Source organism: Ammospiza caudacuta, chromosome 17 (assembly GCF_027887145.1).
Source record: "Ammospiza caudacuta isolate bAmmCau1 chromosome 17, bAmmCau1.pri, whole genome shotgun sequence".
Classification (NCBI taxonomy): domain Eukaryota; kingdom Metazoa; phylum Chordata; class Aves; order Passeriformes; family Passerellidae; genus Ammospiza; species Ammospiza caudacuta.
Genome location: NC_080609.1, coordinates 9,482,016 through 9,498,909, shown reverse-complemented (window position 1 = coordinate 9,498,909; position 16,894 = coordinate 9,482,016). Strand labels below are relative to the sequence as shown.

The 16,894-nt window shown below is 47.2% G+C and overlaps 2 protein-coding genes across 3 annotated transcripts; both read left to right on the top strand.

The window, feature by feature from the left end:
- Window positions 1–3,899: 3,899 nt before the first annotated feature.
- Window positions 3,900–10,266, top strand: ARL6IP1 (ADP ribosylation factor like GTPase 6 interacting protein 1). Of its 2 annotated transcripts, none has more exons than XM_058815854.1 (6): window positions 3,900–3,959; window positions 5,439–5,572; window positions 7,227–7,343; window positions 8,161–8,278; window positions 8,912–8,996; window positions 9,215–10,266. In XM_058815854.1, the coding sequence occupies exons 1-6, from the start codon at window positions 3,924–3,926 to the stop codon at window positions 9,331–9,333; spliced, it is 609 nt and encodes a 202-aa protein (XP_058671837.1). In that variant the 5' UTR covers window positions 3,900–3,923; the 3' UTR covers window positions 9,334–10,266. The 2 variants fall into 2 exon arrangements, with proteins under 2 accessions (XP_058671837.1, XP_058671836.1); XM_058815853.1 differs by having other exon boundaries at window positions 7,227–7,346.
- A 561-nt stretch (window positions 10,267–10,827) lies between these two features.
- RPS15A (ribosomal protein S15a) lies at window positions 10,828–15,087 on the top strand. Its single transcript, XM_058816169.1, has 5 exons — window positions 10,828–10,877; window positions 11,895–12,032; window positions 12,188–12,267; window positions 13,733–13,818; window positions 14,951–15,087. Exons 2-5 carry the CDS (start codon window positions 11,900–11,902, stop codon window positions 15,042–15,044), a joined length of 393 nt encoding a protein of 130 aa, XP_058672152.1. The 5' UTR covers window positions 10,828–10,877; window positions 11,895–11,899; the 3' UTR covers window positions 15,045–15,087.
- Window positions 15,088–16,894: the final 1,807 nt, after the last annotated feature.

Below are 16,894 nucleotides of genomic sequence, written 5' to 3'. Positions count from 1 at the left end.
CTTACTGCGTAATTTAATAAAGTTTTAAAAAATAAAAAAGGATACGTGTTTCTAATTTCCTTCTGTGCAACACTGTGTGGGTTGTGAAAATTAACAGGGAGGAATAAAAGTGCCTGATACAAACAAATAACAAACCAAACCCCAAATTAGAACAGGATTCTCTAGAAATTTAAATTTGCATAACTAATGCAAGGGAGACAGCTCAGATGTGCTGGAGCTAGTGGGACTTGCACTGTTCACATGTGTGCTGACACATTTTTCTTGGAAATGTTGACAGTATGGGAGGTTGGAACAGTCTTGATGAAACCTAAAATTCAGGTTCTGCTCACACACCCTGCATAGTAAATAAGACTGCATTAGTTACATTCTCTTAAAAAATGCTTCTTACAAAGACATAAGGGTCCTTCCTTTATTTTCAGTAGAACTGGTGTTTATTTTCTGTGCAGTGAGCCACACCTAGAATAATGCAATTCTAGAATCACCTCTCTAAATACAAACCAGCTGAAGCTATAGAAGTGAAACAATTCAACTAAGGGCAATTTTGTACCTGCAGTAAATATTAACCAAGGGACCATGCTATAAAGTGATTTCTCAAAGCCAAATTCCACATATGTTCAGCAGTTTTGTTACCCACTCACAATTCTATAGGCTCATGGTTGAGATGAAAATTTGAAAATGGAGTTGGTTGTTTGCCTCTCTTCCTTCTCCCCTTTTGGAAAGCCATGATGTGAGCATGGCTCTGCCAAATGGGTTGCTGGGGTGTGTTAAACTAGAATTATTAGTGGTGTCCTAGGTTATTTTGGTAGGACAATGGCACAGTCAATACAACAAATGGAAAAGGCAACAGATCTATACAGTTAACAGAAATTAGTTTTGTACTTTTTAGGGACTTCATGGTCTGGTTTTGCTTTGCAACAATTGGTTTTGCCCTCAAGGATTATCCTATTTAAATAGAATAATGTTTTGTCTAATTTTTCAAATGTCTGTAAAAGACTCAAGTCCCTCAAGCTGAAGCTCTGTTTTTCTAAGTGCTGTAGTCTTTAAGGTTAATTTACTTCAATTATTCATCATTGTTCTGTGCCTGGTACATTAGCCATTCTGTTTTAGTGCACTCAAGTACTTCAAAGGTTTCTTTGCTTTCTTTTTTTCCTTTTTTCTTTTTTGTCAAGCTTTTCCTAAAATTAGCAGACACGCTTTATACGTTAAAGAATTTGACTAGGAAAAATAGTTCAGAGGACCTGCCATCTGTGTGTTTGTTAATGTGGTCCCAAATTATAAAATGCATTTTTTCCTTAGTGAAGTTGCGAGCATACTGTTAACATTTTAGCTGAAGGATTTCACAGAAATTACAGATATTAGCTACAAACTACTGCTGTGTACATAAATACATAGCTGATTAGAGCAATTCTGCCATTCATCAGGCTAATTTTTTATTAATAGCATAATAAATGTATATTAGGTATGCTGAAAGGGTGGAGGCTTGACATGTAAACTTTGTGTGCCTGTTCTAAGTGCACAGAGCAATTGCACTGCCCCTTTTAAAGGTGCTTTGAAGCCAGCTTGGGGATTTAATGTTCTGTGCATCTGCTAAGAGAGAATCTTGGTGCAGGAAGAATGGATCCCATTGCAGCATGGTCTGTGCCATGCATCCAGGCAAGCAAAACAGCTGGGTGTAGCTCAGGTAGGAGGTGCTGAGCTGCTGCTGATCCTGCACCATGGCTCAGATTTAACAATGGAATTTATGAATACTTCTACATTATGCACACATTTTTTAATGTGACCTGGTGCCTCTCCAGGCCTGGCTGCTCAGCGAGGGAGGGGTGGGCAGGTGGCAGGTGCCCTGTGCTGTGTGCCATGGCCTCTCTGGCATTGCTGGGCCTGAGGGCACTCAGACCTGTCCCTCTGCCCCTCTGAGGCACGGAGCAACATCTAATAGGAGGGAAAGGCACCTCCACGGGCCCCCTGGATGGAGGAATGCTGCAGTGCCACCTGGCTGGGGTGAAAGACTGGCTGGAGATGATGGCAGTGCCTGCTTTTCCATTGGTAAGTACTTGGGTCTTTTGTGGTGAGAATCACATAAATGGATGAAACCAGGAGCTGGCTGATGGTATCTCATAGCCAGAGCAGTGTTGCTGCAGGGGCACTGCAAATATCTGTAGAAATTGTAATGCACGATAGAATCACAGATAGAATCACACAACGGTGAGGGGTTGGAATGGACCTTAAACACCATCTGGTCCCAACACCCTTGCCATGGGCAGGGACATCTCCCAGCACTGAATCTCCCTGGGCAAACCTGTTCTCACCACCCTCAGTAAAGAATCCCCCCTAAGGTCTAACCCAAATTTCTCCTCTTTCAGTTTGTACCCTTTACTCCTTGTTCTGTCACTACAGTTCCTGATGAAGCATCCCTCTCCTTGTAGGCCCCTTCAGACACTGGAAGGTTGCTATGAGGTCATGCCTCTGTATGGCTCCATGCTCTTTTAAAAGACTAATAAAATTATTGCTGCCATCATCACTTACTTATGAAATCACCTTTTGTGTGAGTTTGCTGTGGTAAAATTACAGATTTTGAGAGTGAACTCCACAATTTATAAGTGTAAAATGTTACATGAAAATACTGTTAGCTTTTAGTGGCATGTGAACAAATTTGAAAGTTATTCAGTGTAGCATCTGTTCTTTACATATGTTCTAGAATGAGTGAGAAGCACCCTGTGAAAGACCAAACCATTCAGGACAGACATGAGTTCGCTTTTACACTATCTTCCTTAGTCCTTCTCTTTTTTGGCTCCCTCAAGCTGGTGCCAGAGCAGTTTTGGTGCCCGAGATGTTTTCTTTGCTCTCATTATAGCCTTGCATTGCATCCTGGGCACGGTGATTACGCTCATTAACTCACGTGCCTGAAGCATTTAGAGAGCTGAGTCAGAAACAATATTTATATCCCAGTGCCTTTCTCCTGTATTTATTTCCATGCTGCCACAAGTTCTGAAGGAAATAAAACACCTTGCTGGGCTTTGATGTTACTAAGAGAATTGGCCCAGTGCTGGGCACTGTTGAGGCCGCACCTCAGGTGGTGTGACCAGGTCAGGGTCCCTCGGTTCAGAGCGGACACTGAGGGGCTGGAGCGAGCTCCGAGCTGGGGAAGGGGCTGGAGAAAGGGCTGGAGCAGCAGCTGAGGGTGTTGTTCACTGGGGACACAGTTCAGAGCAGGGCACGGAGCTGGGGAAGGGGCTGGAGCAGCTGAGGGAGCCGAGGGTGTTCACTGGGACACAGGGGGCTCAGAGCAGGACACGGGGCTGGGGAAGGGGCTGGAGCAGCTGAGGGAGCTTAGGGTGTTCGTGGGGACACAGGGAGGCTCAGGGTGACCTCAGGAAGGTGGTCAAAATGGGACTGGAGCCAGCTGGGCGTAGGGCTCTGCTCCCAGGAAACAAGGGACGCGACAAGGGGACAGAGTCTTAAGCTGAGCCTGGGGAGGTTTAGGTCGGACATTAGGAAAAATTTCTTCACAGAGTGATTAGGTATTGGAACGGGCGGCACAGGGAGGTGGTAGAGTCACCGTCCCTGGAGGTGTTTTAAGGAAAGATCCGATGTGTGTCACTCAGTGCCCTGGCGCAGTTGACAAAGTTCACCCGCAGAGCTGGAATCAGAACTCTTTTTCCAGCGTGACTTTTCGGTGGGGGTGCCGCCGCTCCCCGGAGCCGAGCAGCTCTCCCCGCGCGGGCCCGGCGCCGCCTCAGCCGCACTGCGGCGCGCAGGGGGGCACGCGCACGCCCCGCGCGGTTCGAATCCCAGCAGCCAACCAGCGGCCGGCAGGGCTCAGGGACTGGCCAATCACAGCGCTCAGTAGGCCGGCGGAGGCTATAAAAGGCGGCTGCGCGGCGGGCGGAGGGAGGGCGTGGCCGGCGGTGCGGGAGCGGCGCAAGATGGCGGAGGGGGACAACAACAGCGTCTACCAGCTGGTGAGGGCGGGCGGGCTGGCGGCCGCTCGGGCCTGCTGGGGGCGGCGGCAGAGCCGGAGCCAGGCCCGCTGTGCCCTGCCCTGCCCGCAGTGGGGGCTGGCGGGGGCGCTGTGTGTGCCGCGGTTCGACGCTGGGGGTTCGGTGTGGGGTGGGCTCGGGGCCCGCGGCGAGTGCGGGCCCGGGGCGCGGGAGCGGCGGCTGCGCTGCTGCTCGCGGGCCGGAGCCCCCAGCAGCGCTCGGCGTTGCGTGATCTGCGGCGGTTACAGCCTGTGTCCGTCTGTCAGTCCGCGTCCGTGTGTGTCTGTTTGTGTGCGTGCTGCCTCCCGCTGCGCCGCAGCGATCCCGGAGAGCGGCAGGCGTTGGGTGATTCAGCTTAACTAAACGTGCCAAGATATGCTGGAATAGTTAAATAAACACAAGGCTATATATATAGTGATGCCTCAGTTGGTAAGCGGCTGCCGTGGGAAATGGCAGTAAAAAGCTGTGCAGGGGCAGAGGCTGGAGGCGTTCGAGCGCTCGGTGCTGCACACCCAGCCTGGGCACAGGGAACAGCTCCAGGAGCTCGGAGCTTGGGGGGAGGCTCCGGAATTTGTAGAAAATCCACGAGCTGCGTTGTGCTTGTTATTCTAGTGCCGTCGGAGTTCTCATTGGAATTAAGTGTAGCGCATAGCTGGGAGTGAAACCTGTTCTGTTAGCTCTGCGCGGCCGACGTGCGAGTCTTCATGGCTTGTCGCCTCTCACTGCTCGGGCAGCAGTCGGTTCTGCTCACGGTTTACCTCAGTTTTGTAATCTCTGAGATGCCATCTCGCACTGAGGGGACACTGTTAAGCTCTGTTAAATGTGGAACACCTCAGGTGAGCTGCTTAGCAAGCTGGTGGCAGCACAGGTGGGGCCTCGTTGCTGGAGGAATGTAGGAATCACACAGGAACTGGAGTTGAAAGGTTGTCTTGGGCAGCTTGTGGGAGAACTTGCTGTCCAGATGTCATCAGTTGGGTTACTGTACTGTGGATTCTGAGTCTATCCATCTTCCTCATAATAAACTAGCATTGGACAGCAGCTAGAAAGCTTCAATTTAATGTGGTAGAGTTGTCTTGGAAAATACATTTATTTTTAAACAGTTCTCACATTACAGTTTTCCAGTCATTGACACTGAAAACTTGAGAGGCTTTAAAACTTGACATTCTGGGGGGGATGGGGTATGGTAAATGGGAGATTAGGGGAAAACACCTTGGCAAAATCTGGGAGGAGGTATTGTTTGGCCTATACATGCTGCTAGGATCTTAACTATATAAAGGCATCACTGCTACAATGTCATAACTTAGTACAAAACTCACAATATTATTACTAATTTAATTACTCAAAAAAATTTGTGTCTGGGATCTTTAATTATTACACTGTTGTTTTTTTTTAGCAACTTCAGAGCGGGAATTAATTTGATAATCTGGTTAGTTAAAGGATTTTTCTTCTCTTTTTGTGTAGGCAGCTGAAACTGCAAGCTTGGAAGAGCAGTTGCAAGGATGGGGAGAAGTGATTCTGATGACAGATAAAGTTCTGCGCTGGGAGCGAGCCTGGTTTCCCCTGGCACTGATGAGTGTTGTTTCCTTCTCCTTCCTGTGAGTACCTGCAGGAGGGAGCTGCAGCATCATTGCATCTTCATGGCTCTGACCAAGCCTATTAAGAAAATTAGTGAGACACCTGGAGAAGTGTAATAGGAATGGTTTTACTCTAGGTTCTTTTTCTTAAAACGTGTGAACTTTGTTGGAAATTAAAAACAAAAGTAGTGAAAGCAGGAAGTCACATGATTCATATCCTGCTCAGAATGGTTTCTGCAAAAGCTGTTTGCCAGCAGTAGTTGCTGGGGTTTTTCCTGTGCTCAGCTGAATGTTCTTCAGTGCTGCATTCATGTTCTGCCCTCGTTCTTTGTCCCCTGCTTCTTGGTCAGATCTCATGATCTCCCTTGGTTCCCCCCACAGCACCAGCAGTATCCTTACAGAAAGCTTGTTTCCACAGAGCACAATATCCTACTCTCCCTCTTTGCTGTGGGTTCAGGATAAGTTCAGGGGTTTTTTCCACAGCTAGGGTTTTTTAATAGTCTCTGTCATGTCTTGTGAGAAAGGAGAAAAGGGAAGACTGCAGGTAACTTCAATCAGCAGGGTGGAAAGATGTTGCCTGTCTGATTGGAGGTGCTGGAGGCACTTGGATGTGCTTTTATGTAACATGGTAGTAAAGATGACCTGACAGCCTTGCTCAGACAGCTGTTTGTGCCAGCTCTGCAGTTTGCCAGCTCTGTCTGTTCCTGCAGTAAGGAGAGAAATTACAAAAATAAATGTTCAGCCAGGTGAGGCAGGGATAATTGGTCTTTTGGCTAATATAATTTTTTTTCCTTTTAGGGGAGATGATGATGGAAATCAAATGGAAACTGAGAAGTAACTTTTAAAAGAAGTAATTGTGTGAAGTTGAGGATATTCTGTTATAAATTCTGTGATTATAGCAGGGAAGATCTTGTGCTGAGAAATACTTTATGGAAATGCAGACCTACTTGAGGTTCTGAACTCACCACAATGACCTTGAGCACCCAGCACAGTGTCAGTGTGCAGATGTACAGAGCACATGGCCCTGCAGTGGCACTCTGCAGATGTACAGAACAGCCCCACCATGGACTGGGTCATTTCTTTGCTTTTACTGTTTCAGTTTTCAGCAAGTTCTGTGAAGTGCAGTTGGATAGCAGAGGGCCCAGCTGGTGTTATCAGACACTTGGGAGATCAGCTGCTTCTTATCCAGTTGCCCTTCTGCTGTGTTTGAGTGATGGCAGACTGAATATGGAGAATGCAGCACTGCTTTAAGTGGAGATTGATGGCCAGAACAGGTTTGGCTGGCTCTCCCAGGAGAGACAGAGCAAATGACAGCCTCTAGTGGATCCTAATTCTGTGACTTGAGCAACAAAATAAGAGCTTTTACTCTGCCTGGTTATTTCATTTGTTGACTCATCACCATCAGCCCTCAGTCAGTGTTAAGTTCACTGTTGGTCAGTTTCTGAGAGAATAACAACAATGAAATTTTACTTCTACTGAACTTTGTACCTTATTTGCTTGTAGCATATTCTTATCTGGTCTATTAAGAGAAAATGGCGTTATTTGTAATTTTGTTTGAGGTTAGGCAAGAGAGAGCTATGGTGTAGGAAGCTCTGAGCCAGTCCGAAGAAGTGACCAAGCATGTCTAGTATTGAGCAGTTGGAGCACTCAGAAATAATTTCTCTTCTTTCTGCAGGATGATCTACTATTTGGACCCTTCAGTTCTCTCAGGTGTCTCCTGTTTGGTCATGTTCCTCTGTTTGGCTGATTACCTGGTTCCTGCTCTTGCTCCTCGGATCTTTGGCTCTAATAAGTGGTGAGGAAAGCTTCAATTGAAAGTTTACTGAGTGTAATTATGATCTTTATCAAAATGGATATCTGATTTGTGGATATCAAATAGTTACTTTGTAGAGTCATTGTAGAGAGAAATCAGCAATCTCTATAATACATGAAGTGAAGACAGTAGCAACATGTTCTTCATTCTTTTTCTGGAAGAGAACTACTACTACTTACTTGTTCTTTTTCTTCTGGAAAAATCAGATTGTTTTTTTTAAGAAGTAGGCACATTCTTTACTCTCCATTAAGCATGCTAGTTAGTTCTGCTAGACTAGTTTTTAGTAATAGATAATATATACTGAAAAGTGAAATTATGTGGAAGAGTACTGATTTCATGTTTGGAAAAAAGCAGTAGTAAATGTGATAAAAAAGAGAATAATGCAGAGAGAGTATGAATGTGATTGTGAGCGAAACAGATTTGAAAAAGGCAAGCCTTGTATAAAAGAAATAACTTGAAGAAGAACCTAATTTGAACAACATTTTGAGTTAAAGGTGAAGTTTAGTGTATCTGCTTTAGGATAAATGTTCTTATGTAGATAAGCATTATTTGTGTGTCTCTCACACTGGTATCAGATTAAGGTCAGGGAGTCAATTTAATTAACATTCAGCATGCAGGAAAATTACGTGGGCACTTCCTTGCAGTGCTCACTAAGGTTCAAGCTAAGCAAAGCAAGTGCCAGGATAAGCACTGGGTACTTCTTTACTGCTGGAAAAATGCCATGGAGGATTTTTTAAAATTTAAAATTGAATCTTGAATTCTTATTCTGGCTTTTTCCCCCTCCCTTTAATAAAAGGACCACGGAGCAGCAGCAAAGGTTTCACGAGATTTGTGGCAATTTGGTGAAGTGTCGCCGCCGGATTGTTGGCTGGTGGAAGCGTCTCTTCACTCTGAAGGAAGAAAAGCCTAAAATGGTACTGAGTTCTAGGGGTTAATCCTTGTTTTCTTAAAATTTTGTGTGATTTAGCTTTGTCTGAAGTATTTTAGCAAGGCCTGAATGAACTGGTGTTCCAAACCAGCAGCTGGTGCTTCTGGCTGTGACTTGGTCACACATTTATTCAGACCTGGAGTGGTAAGATACAAAACTTAAAAACTTGCACTTCTATGTATTTTATGAGCAAACCCTTGATAATTAGATAAAGGAAGACTGGATTTCTCTGGATAGGTAAATTTTTGGAAAAAAGCTGTTTCCAGTGTGCACAAACTCCAAAAACCTGGATCTTCAATAGTGTGTCAGCTGGTGCATGAGCTACTGAGCCCCTGTCCCAAACCAGCTGTGGGTGCAACACTGGGGATGGCACAGTCTGGCATTAAGGGATACCTGGGCAAAAAAGAACATGCACTGTTCAGCTGATGGTCTGAAAATAAGTGAGAATGGCCAATTACAGATCCTGTAATCTCAGTTTGAACATGGCTGTGCATAGGTATCATGGGTGGAAGAGCCAGAGAGCTTCATGTTAGTTTGAAATGTTGAAGTTCTGCCAAATACTGAAGGGAAGGCAGAATCCCCAGCAGCTCTGTGGTAACTCTTCCCTTTTCACTTCTAGTACTTCATGACCATGGTCTTCACTCTTGCTGTGGTTGCCTGGATTGGACAGCAGGTTCACAATCTTTTTCTGACCTATCTTATTGGTAAGTGTGGGCATGCAAAACACAAGGAACTCTCTTGTTAGCTGCCTGAAATGGATTGAGACTGGTAGAAGTAATTTTTGATTAAGTGTGGTGGGGTGTTTTTGTTTTTCTCTTTTCAAGCAATTAATGGGGCTTAAGGGAAGCAAAGAATTGCAGAGTGACAGAAGCTTGTTAAGAGAGTATTAATTGTTTATTTTTTTCCTCCTTCTCCTCTTTAGTAAGCTTCTTGTTGCTGTTTCCTGGACTAAACCAGCATGGGATCATCACAAAGTACATTGGAATGGCAAAAAGGGAGATCAACAAACTTCTCAAGCACAAGGAAAAGAAAAATGAATGAAGGCTTAAGTGCTGTTCACTCTAGTAGAAGATTTTCTTGGGAACAGTTTTGAGAATTAATGTATAATTAAGACAATAGAAGTTGTATTGCTCACTGACTTTTTTTTTTAAATTGGCTCCCTGATGAAGTGAAAAAGTCATTCCAGCAGCTGCTGTGGGTTTGTCTCTTCCTGTGCTGTGTAGGGCTCTGCAGCCTGGAGCTGATCCTGTCTGAGACATCCTCTTTGATGTATGGAGCTTGTTAAGTGTCTTCATCAAACACCCTGGGCATAAGCACCCCAACAGCAGAGCTGTAATGCCTTGATAGTGTTTCTGTGACTGTGTTAGATTTGCTGATCATTAATTGTGGCTGCAGCAAGTGTGAGAGGCAGTTCTGAAGGCTGATGCTTCTTGGAGACTTGTTACTACTGATCCTTGTGGCAGGAGGACAATTAGCAGAGTGAGAATGGTCATGGCTGAGGGTGCACATCCAAAATGGGGCAGAAGGTTCCATTGTCTCACTGAACCTGTTTGGCTGCGTGTACCTGAGAATGTGTGGAGTAGGGGTCTGGAATATATAAATTTGTACTTCAGTTATTAGCTGTAGTGTAAACTCATTGCACTGAGACTGTAGAAAATGAGTGAGGGTGTGTGTAACTTTAAAAGCTGATTGTTCTGGGAACTGCTGTTGTCATGGAGCCTTTGTAGCACGTTTGGTTTTATGAATGTTTGTCTGTATACAAAATCACTCTGAATATGCTGAGTTTGACTCTGTAAATAAGCCTGAATTGTTTGTGCTTTTCTATGATCTCTCCCTCCTTTTTTAAAACTGAACTGTTTTTCTTTAAAAAGCTAAAACCTGTGTTAATGTTTTAAAAGTTTACTGTTTTAAATGAACTCTCTTCAGTGTCTATTGTAACTGTTGAATAGGTAAATACAGACTAAAGAGAAACTACTTGAAGACTTGCTCCTTGTCCCTGTCCAGAGAAGGGTGTCAGTGCACTTTTCAGTGTATCAGGAGGTCTGGGAAGGGTTGAGGGAGTGCTGAAGGGCACAGCCAGTCGGTGGGGAGACCCTGGCTGTGTGCAGCCGGGCGGTGACACGGCGCGGTGTCCCCAGCTGTGCGAGAGTGGAGAATGCGCTGACACTGGCTTGGCTGCTGCCCGGCTGCTGGCACAGTGCAAGTGCCCTGTGCTCCTTCGGAGTGCGAGCGCACTACAGACACAGCCCATGCATCGGCGGGGGCTGTGCTCACCGCAGCCCCGTGTCCCCGTTGTCGCGGTGTCCCCGTGTCCCTGCTCCGCTGTCCCGGCCCGTGGGCTCACCTGCGCGCTCTGCCCGGCGGAGCGCAGCTTTTTGTCCTTCGCACCCCGCCGGACGCGAGCGAAGCGTCGCCGTTGCCATGGCAGCCGGGCGGCGGCGTCGCTCAGGAAGTGCGGCGCGCGGTCTCAGCCAATGGGGAGGGCCAGGCTTGAGGGGCGAAGTCTCGCGATATTTCCGCCCGCCGCTGGCCCTCCCATCAGCCCGCGCGGCCCGGGCTCTTCCTTTTCCGCCATCGCGCTCTCGGTGAGTGGGGCCGGAGCCGCGGGCGCGCAGCATCCGCCCCGTCCCGCCGCCATCCGCGCCCCGCGCCCGCCCCGCCCGCGCCGCCGCGGGCAGCGGGCACCGCGCCACCCTCCTGGCCCGGTTTGAGCCGCCGGCACCGGCCCTGGCGCCGTCCGGAGCCGCCGGAACGCGGGGTGGGGGGCGGCTCCTCCCGCCGGTGGCCCCGCGCTCTTCAGCGATGCGCGGCGGGAAGCGGGAGCGGCGGCCGGGCCCGGGCCGGAGCTGTGGGGAGCGGGGCCGGGCCGGGCGGAGCGCGGGCAGCGGGCGCGGTCGGGCCCCGGAGGAGGCGGCCCCGGCGCGCGGGGCTGGCGGCTCTCACCGCGGGCGGGAGTTGGCTGCGCGGGGCTGGTGTCCCGGTGGTGAAAGTCCCCGTGTGCCACAGGAGCTGCCCCGGTGTCCGGGCAGGGACAGCTCGGCCGGCGGCCCGGCTCTGTCGGAGCGGTGGCCGTGCCAAGTCATCCCCGCCGGGCTGGGGCTGCTCCGAGGCTCCTCCTGCGAGCCTCTGAGAGCTGCTGCCGGGCTTCCTTTGCGAAGCGCTGTGTTTGTGCATCCTGCAGGGTTTTTGCACATCAGTGAGCCGAGCAGCATCTGCTGATTTAATACCACGTAGGATGTAGTTATTGCACAGGATCGGTACTGTGCAGTTGGGTGTTAATTGGGTTTTAAGGGCAAACTGATTTACCTGCGGAGCTGTCACACTGCTGACAGCTGTCTGGATGGTGCTTTTGAAATCCTGTGTGTGCTTTGATAGAGCCAAATTTAACCGTGTCAGGTTTCCTGACGTGTTATGGTAGTGGTGACTCTTATTGATCACAGTTGAGCGTGTGATCGCTTCTTTAGCTTGAGACTGCTTTTCGAGGTTTAATACAACTTTCTGTCAGTGTTGGATGTTTTCGGTGTAAAACCAGCCCTGACAGGGGCGCTGCTCGGCGTTTCCGTGCCGAGGAGCCGGTGCAGTAGCTGCTGCCGTCCCTGCAGGCACCATGGTGCGGATGAACGTGCTGGCCGATGCTCTCAAAAGCATCAACAACGCAGAGAAGCGCGGCAAGCGCCAGGTGCTCATCCGGCCGTGCTCCAAGGTGATCGTCCGCTTCCTCACCGTCATGATGAAGCACGGTGAGTGCCGGCCCTGCTTCCCCGGGTGTCCGTGGGTGCTGCTGGGGTAAAAGATGGAAATCGAGGTGCTTGAAGTAGCTTCGTGTAACACAGTTAAATAGATGTGTTATTGTAGCTAAGTGTTGTGTGTGTCTCTGTCTGCTGGTCTCCTGCAGGTTACATTGGTGAATTCGAGATAATTGATGATCACAGAGCTGGGAAGATTGTTGTCAACCTCACAGGCAGACTCAACAAGGTAGGATTTGTCTTCCTGAATTCAGTTCTCTAAAGAAGTGTTTAAATAAGACTTTTTTAAAATTTTATGTTTGTCTGCTCTATTTCTAAAAGAACTTGTTGTAAAGGAGGTGGTATTAGTTGAATCCATGTAAAGAAGAGCAGCATGGATGTAATCAGTTAAAAGGGTGGTTAATTTGGGATGTTATCAGTTAAAAGGGTGGTTAATTTGTCTGGATTCAAAGTGGTGTGGGTCACTAATTACATTTCTTTTAAACTCTGACTGTGTAAGATACGCTCTCAGGGAAGTCTGCTTGCAAGTGCTGTGTACTTCTCTCTGTTCAAAGGCTTTCTGGCCATGTGGTGCTTTCTCAGTTTATTTGATATTTAAGCTGTCTGGAAGACTTGTCTTAGAGATAGGGGCTGAGTTGGTTTCCAGTTGATGTTTGATAGCTGCAGTTGTGAAGACAAACCTTTCTCCTGCTGCCAGCTGGGCTTTGCTTGCAGTGAGGAGAAGTTGAATGTTACATTAATTGGTGCCTGTGAGGTTCCTGGGGCATATGAGGCATTTGTGTGTGTTTTGGAAGTTCTTAAATGCTTATGTCTCAAACTACTGAGCTGTGTGGTTCTGTGTGACTTGCTGTGCATCCTTGTTTACAGCTGAGCTCTTCCAGTCAGAGTTGGCTTTTCAGTAAAGAAATAAAAAATATTTCTTGGTCAGAATATGTTGGGGCTGTCCTCATGATGAAGATGCCATGTGAAAATTGCAGAGTGTATAAGGCAGATAATGCTGACACCCCCAAATTACTGCAGTAGTTACAGTAATTACAGTAGACACAGTGTTATGTGTCTGTAATAAAAGTGATGTGGGTCAGGTTTGAGGGTAGTGTTCCTTGAACTCTTCCAGGATGATACGGATCTTCCAGGCTCATGGATATAATGTTTCTCCCAATCATAGCAGTAAGGGAACAATTGTTTAGTTCAGAGAAGTGCATAGTGCAGGAAGGTGTGCTTCTGGTTTGGGGTTGGATAGTTGTTAAAATGATTGGAGCCAGTGAGGTAACTGGTCGTGGTGCTGGTGGTCTTGGTCAGTGATACAATTACCTTGAAAATTCCAGTAGCATGGTAATTCCTTCCTGGTTAAAATCCACGTTTTTTTTTTTTGCTAACTTTGTATAATGGTTAGGGGTGGAATATCCCTGAGCAATCCCAGGAATGTTGCTGATGTTACAGCCTGCTTTAGTGCTTGCCCCAGGTGTGGGCATTATGTGAGTGGTGTGGCTTCAGCAGCAGTTTAGGCTGTGCAGGTGAGGAGGAGGAGTGAGGCTGAGGCAGGAGCGGGTCTGGAATTGCTGGGTGTGAGGTCCTGGTGTAACAGAGTGTGTGTGACAGCACTTGGTGAGGCCCTGCAGGCAGGGAGCTGGGATCACACATCTGTAAATCCATGAAGTTCTTCAGTTTATAATGGAATCCTCTTTTACTTACAGTGTGGTGTAATCAGTCCCAGATTTGATGTGCAGCTGAAGGATTTGGAAAAGTGGCAGAACAACCTGCTGCCTTCCCGTCAGTTTGGGTGAGTATGAGGAAGGGTCAGATGTGTGTTGTTTGTAAAAATGTTACACTGACAAACTGCCTGGGTTACACTCACCTGGCAGCTTTTCCTCTGATAGCCTGGAGTTAAATTCCAGTGTCAAAATCCATCCTCCATATAAATGCCCTTTTAAACCAGTTTTACAGGGGCACTGCTAAGCAAGGATATGTTTGTTTGGCTTTGGTAAATCCTTGTTTGACCATTTCACAGTTTAATGGAAAGCAGGACTTGTCTCATGTTTATTTTGGTTTTGTGAATGGCTGTTTTTAAGTGGGGAAGGAGTTATGTAAGTTACCAGGTCAGTGAAAGTAAATTGTACTACTTGAATTCACACATCCTGTGTGAAAGTTAATCAGATATGAAGTGATGAGGAACTTGGAGTCTCTGTTAAACCTCCACAACACAGGAAATCTTACTATTACACAATGTACCTTTCCTTCACAAAGTGTGAGGAATTGAGAGCTGTAATTCCCAGTGCACCAGGATGGCAGAGCTGGAGGAGTCTCCAGGGCCTCAGCCAGTCTGTCCCATCAAAGAAAGGATTGATTAAAACAGTTCTGTGCTGTTTCTGTTCTTAAGGCTCCAGCAGTAACTCCTGCTTCAGCTGGCCCTGTGTAGCTACTCTGTCATTGGGAGCTTTAAGAGCATTTACAGTGAAGGGACAGGAGGTTCTGGGGCTGTGGGTGAGTGTGTTGGTACTGCAGATGTTGGCTTTAGCAGTGGCAGCTGCTGCAGGTGCAGATCCTGCCCTGCACCAGGCAGAGATCCCAGCTGAGGAGCTCTGGCACTGTGGCACCTGTGCCTGCAGCAGCATCTGTGGGGATAGAAGTGAAGCTGGGCTAGAAACCTGTCCAGCAGCTGGACAGGGAGTGCCCAGTGGGAATGTGCAGGGAAAGAGGCAATAGTTGGAGAGCAGAAGTCTGTTACTGCCCTGTGTGTGCTGCAGGGCTGTGCTCCTGAGAGGAGCTGCTGTGCACTGTTGGTAGTCAGGCTCACTGTGCTGGGCCTGTTACAGGGACAGGCCCTGCTGCTTGTGACAGATGGAGGTGGTGCTCTCAGCTCTGCAGCAGCCTGGAGCAGGGAGATAACCTGAACATTTGCTCTCTCTTGGCAGGTATATTGTCCTGACAACCTCAGCTGGCATCATGGACCATGAGGAGGCGAGACGAAAACACACAGGAGGCAAAATCCTGGGATTCTTTTTCTAAAACTTGTAAAAAAAAGAGGATACTAATAAATTGTTCAAATGGACTCTGGTGTTTCCAGTGGGTATTTCAATGACTTCAAACACTGCCTGTGACAGTGCTTGTAACAGCTCTTCAGTAGTGCTGGAGGTCCAGCTTCACTTCAAATGATGTTTGGGTACCACACCATCCCTGGTCACAATTCAGTTTCTGTCAATGATATAATGTACTTGTGAAAGTTACCACTGGAGTGGCATTTGGGGGTCACTGTACAGGAGAGCCTCAGCAGGGGAGCTCTGATGCTAAACTAATGCTCATCCCAGTTGTCCTGCTTGGGCTCACCTCCCAGGTGTTCAGTACATGTGTCTGCAGTTAGTTACCTGTGTGTGATTCTAGAGTTTCACCGTTTGCCTCAATAATAGAAGATTGATAATAATAGAAGATTGATAATAATAGAAATAGCCTTGCCAGAAGCTATTTCCTGTTTATGGTTAGAAAAGTTGTGGGATGTGGGATTCTGGAATAATTAAAATGGTTGGAGTTTTGATTTCAGATCACAAACTTGTTCCACATCATATGGTGAAAGGAGTAACTGAGGTTGGGAGGTGAATCATTCTTTTCCTTGAAATTTCTCCTTTGAAAGTGTTTTGAAACCCCAGAATTTTGGGTAGAGTAGTTGCTCTGCAGCTGCTTTGTATGTTGGCACACAGAAACAACTGTTTGGGATTTCTTTACATTTTCAGAGTGAGGAAATAAGGTGGTCTGAACCTATAGGTAGGGAATATTTAGTATTGAATGAGTTGGTGTTTTCTTCAGGCACATGACAGCACAGTGTCCTTGATGCAGAGAAATCAGATGTGTTGCAAGGCAGTGCCTGGAGCAGTACAACTTGGTAGAGGATGGGCAGCAAGCTGGGCTGGTGGCATTGTCCAACAGCAGCTGGACCTGCCCTGCCCTGGTTTGGAGTCAGTCTTACCAGGAGGGAGCCTTTGGAGATGTAGCAAGTGTTCCATCACACTCTAAACCAGCTGCTGAAATTTGTGATTCTGATACAAACAGGTGGAACCCAAGTTTTCCTGATTGGTGATACATCTCCATGCCCTCCATGTACAGTTGCTTGCCTTGAAGGTGATACTTCATCACAGACCTTGCTATGGAAGGGGCTCTTCAGGCACTGGGTCTGAGCTCAATAACTCTGTAGCCTCTCTTGGTTCAGTCTGTTACTCTTTATGGAGAAAAGGACAAGGTGTTACTGTTAAGCAGGTTTCACTCTGGGCAGACACTGCAGTGTCGCTGATGTGGTTGGTGCTCCCCAAGGAACATGAGAGCCGGCAGAGCTCTGAGAGTGCTCACAGGGGGTGTGGTGGCAGCAGCACCCTGACCTGGGCCTGGCTGAGAAGAGCAGGGGCACAGGATGAAACTGGTCTAGCTGCTGGGTCACAGCTCTGATGGACTGGAGACAAAACATTCAAATGGCATCACTGGTTCTCAGTTTGGCTGGAAACAAATCTGCTCAGCTGCAGGTCTGTACACTGAATTAGAGTAGTTACAAAGTCGAGGCTGTTTCAAACTGTTTGTTGTCAAATGGAGCTATTTAGTGACAGGTGGGTTTTTCCTATCCTTACTGGGTTTCATTCTGCAGTACCAGGCACTGACAGCTCAGATTTTGTTCTTGCTCAGAGTAACCCTGAAGATTGTATCAAGATTCACTATTCTTTTTATAAAACCTTGATTTTCTCAAGTCTAGAATAGAACACGTTTCTCATACCTAGTAGAAGAAGGCCAATGACAGTTTCAAAGCTTCCTTTGGATGAATTAACTATGGCAAGTTTCCTGCTAGTTTGACATTTGTTTTAAATCAGTTTTACACAGGA

Excerpts from the sequence above, each read along its gene's own strand:
- ARL6IP1 (XM_058815853.1), top strand. The coding sequence starts at position 3,924 with ATGGCGGAGGGGGACAACAACAGCGTCTACCAGCTG. Across the intron at positions 5,573-7,226 it reads GTTGTTTCCTTCTCCTTCCT|GATGATCTACTATTTGGACC; the intron begins GTGAGTACCTGC and ends TTCTTTCTGCAG. Across the intron at positions 7,347-8,160 it reads ATCTTTGGCTCTAATAAGTG|GACCACGGAGCAGCAGCAAA; the intron begins GTGAGGAAAGCT and ends CTTTAATAAAAG.
- RPS15A (XM_058816169.1), top strand. The coding sequence starts at position 11,900 with ATGGTGCGGATGAACGTGCTGGCCGATGCTCTCAAAAGCATCAACAAC. Across the intron at positions 12,033-12,187 it reads CACCGTCATGATGAAGCACG|GTTACATTGGTGAATTCGAG; the intron begins GTGAGTGCCGGC and ends GGTCTCCTGCAG. Across the intron at positions 13,819-14,950 it reads CTGCCTTCCCGTCAGTTTGG|GTATATTGTCCTGACAACCT; the intron begins GTGAGTATGAGG and ends CTCTCTTGGCAG.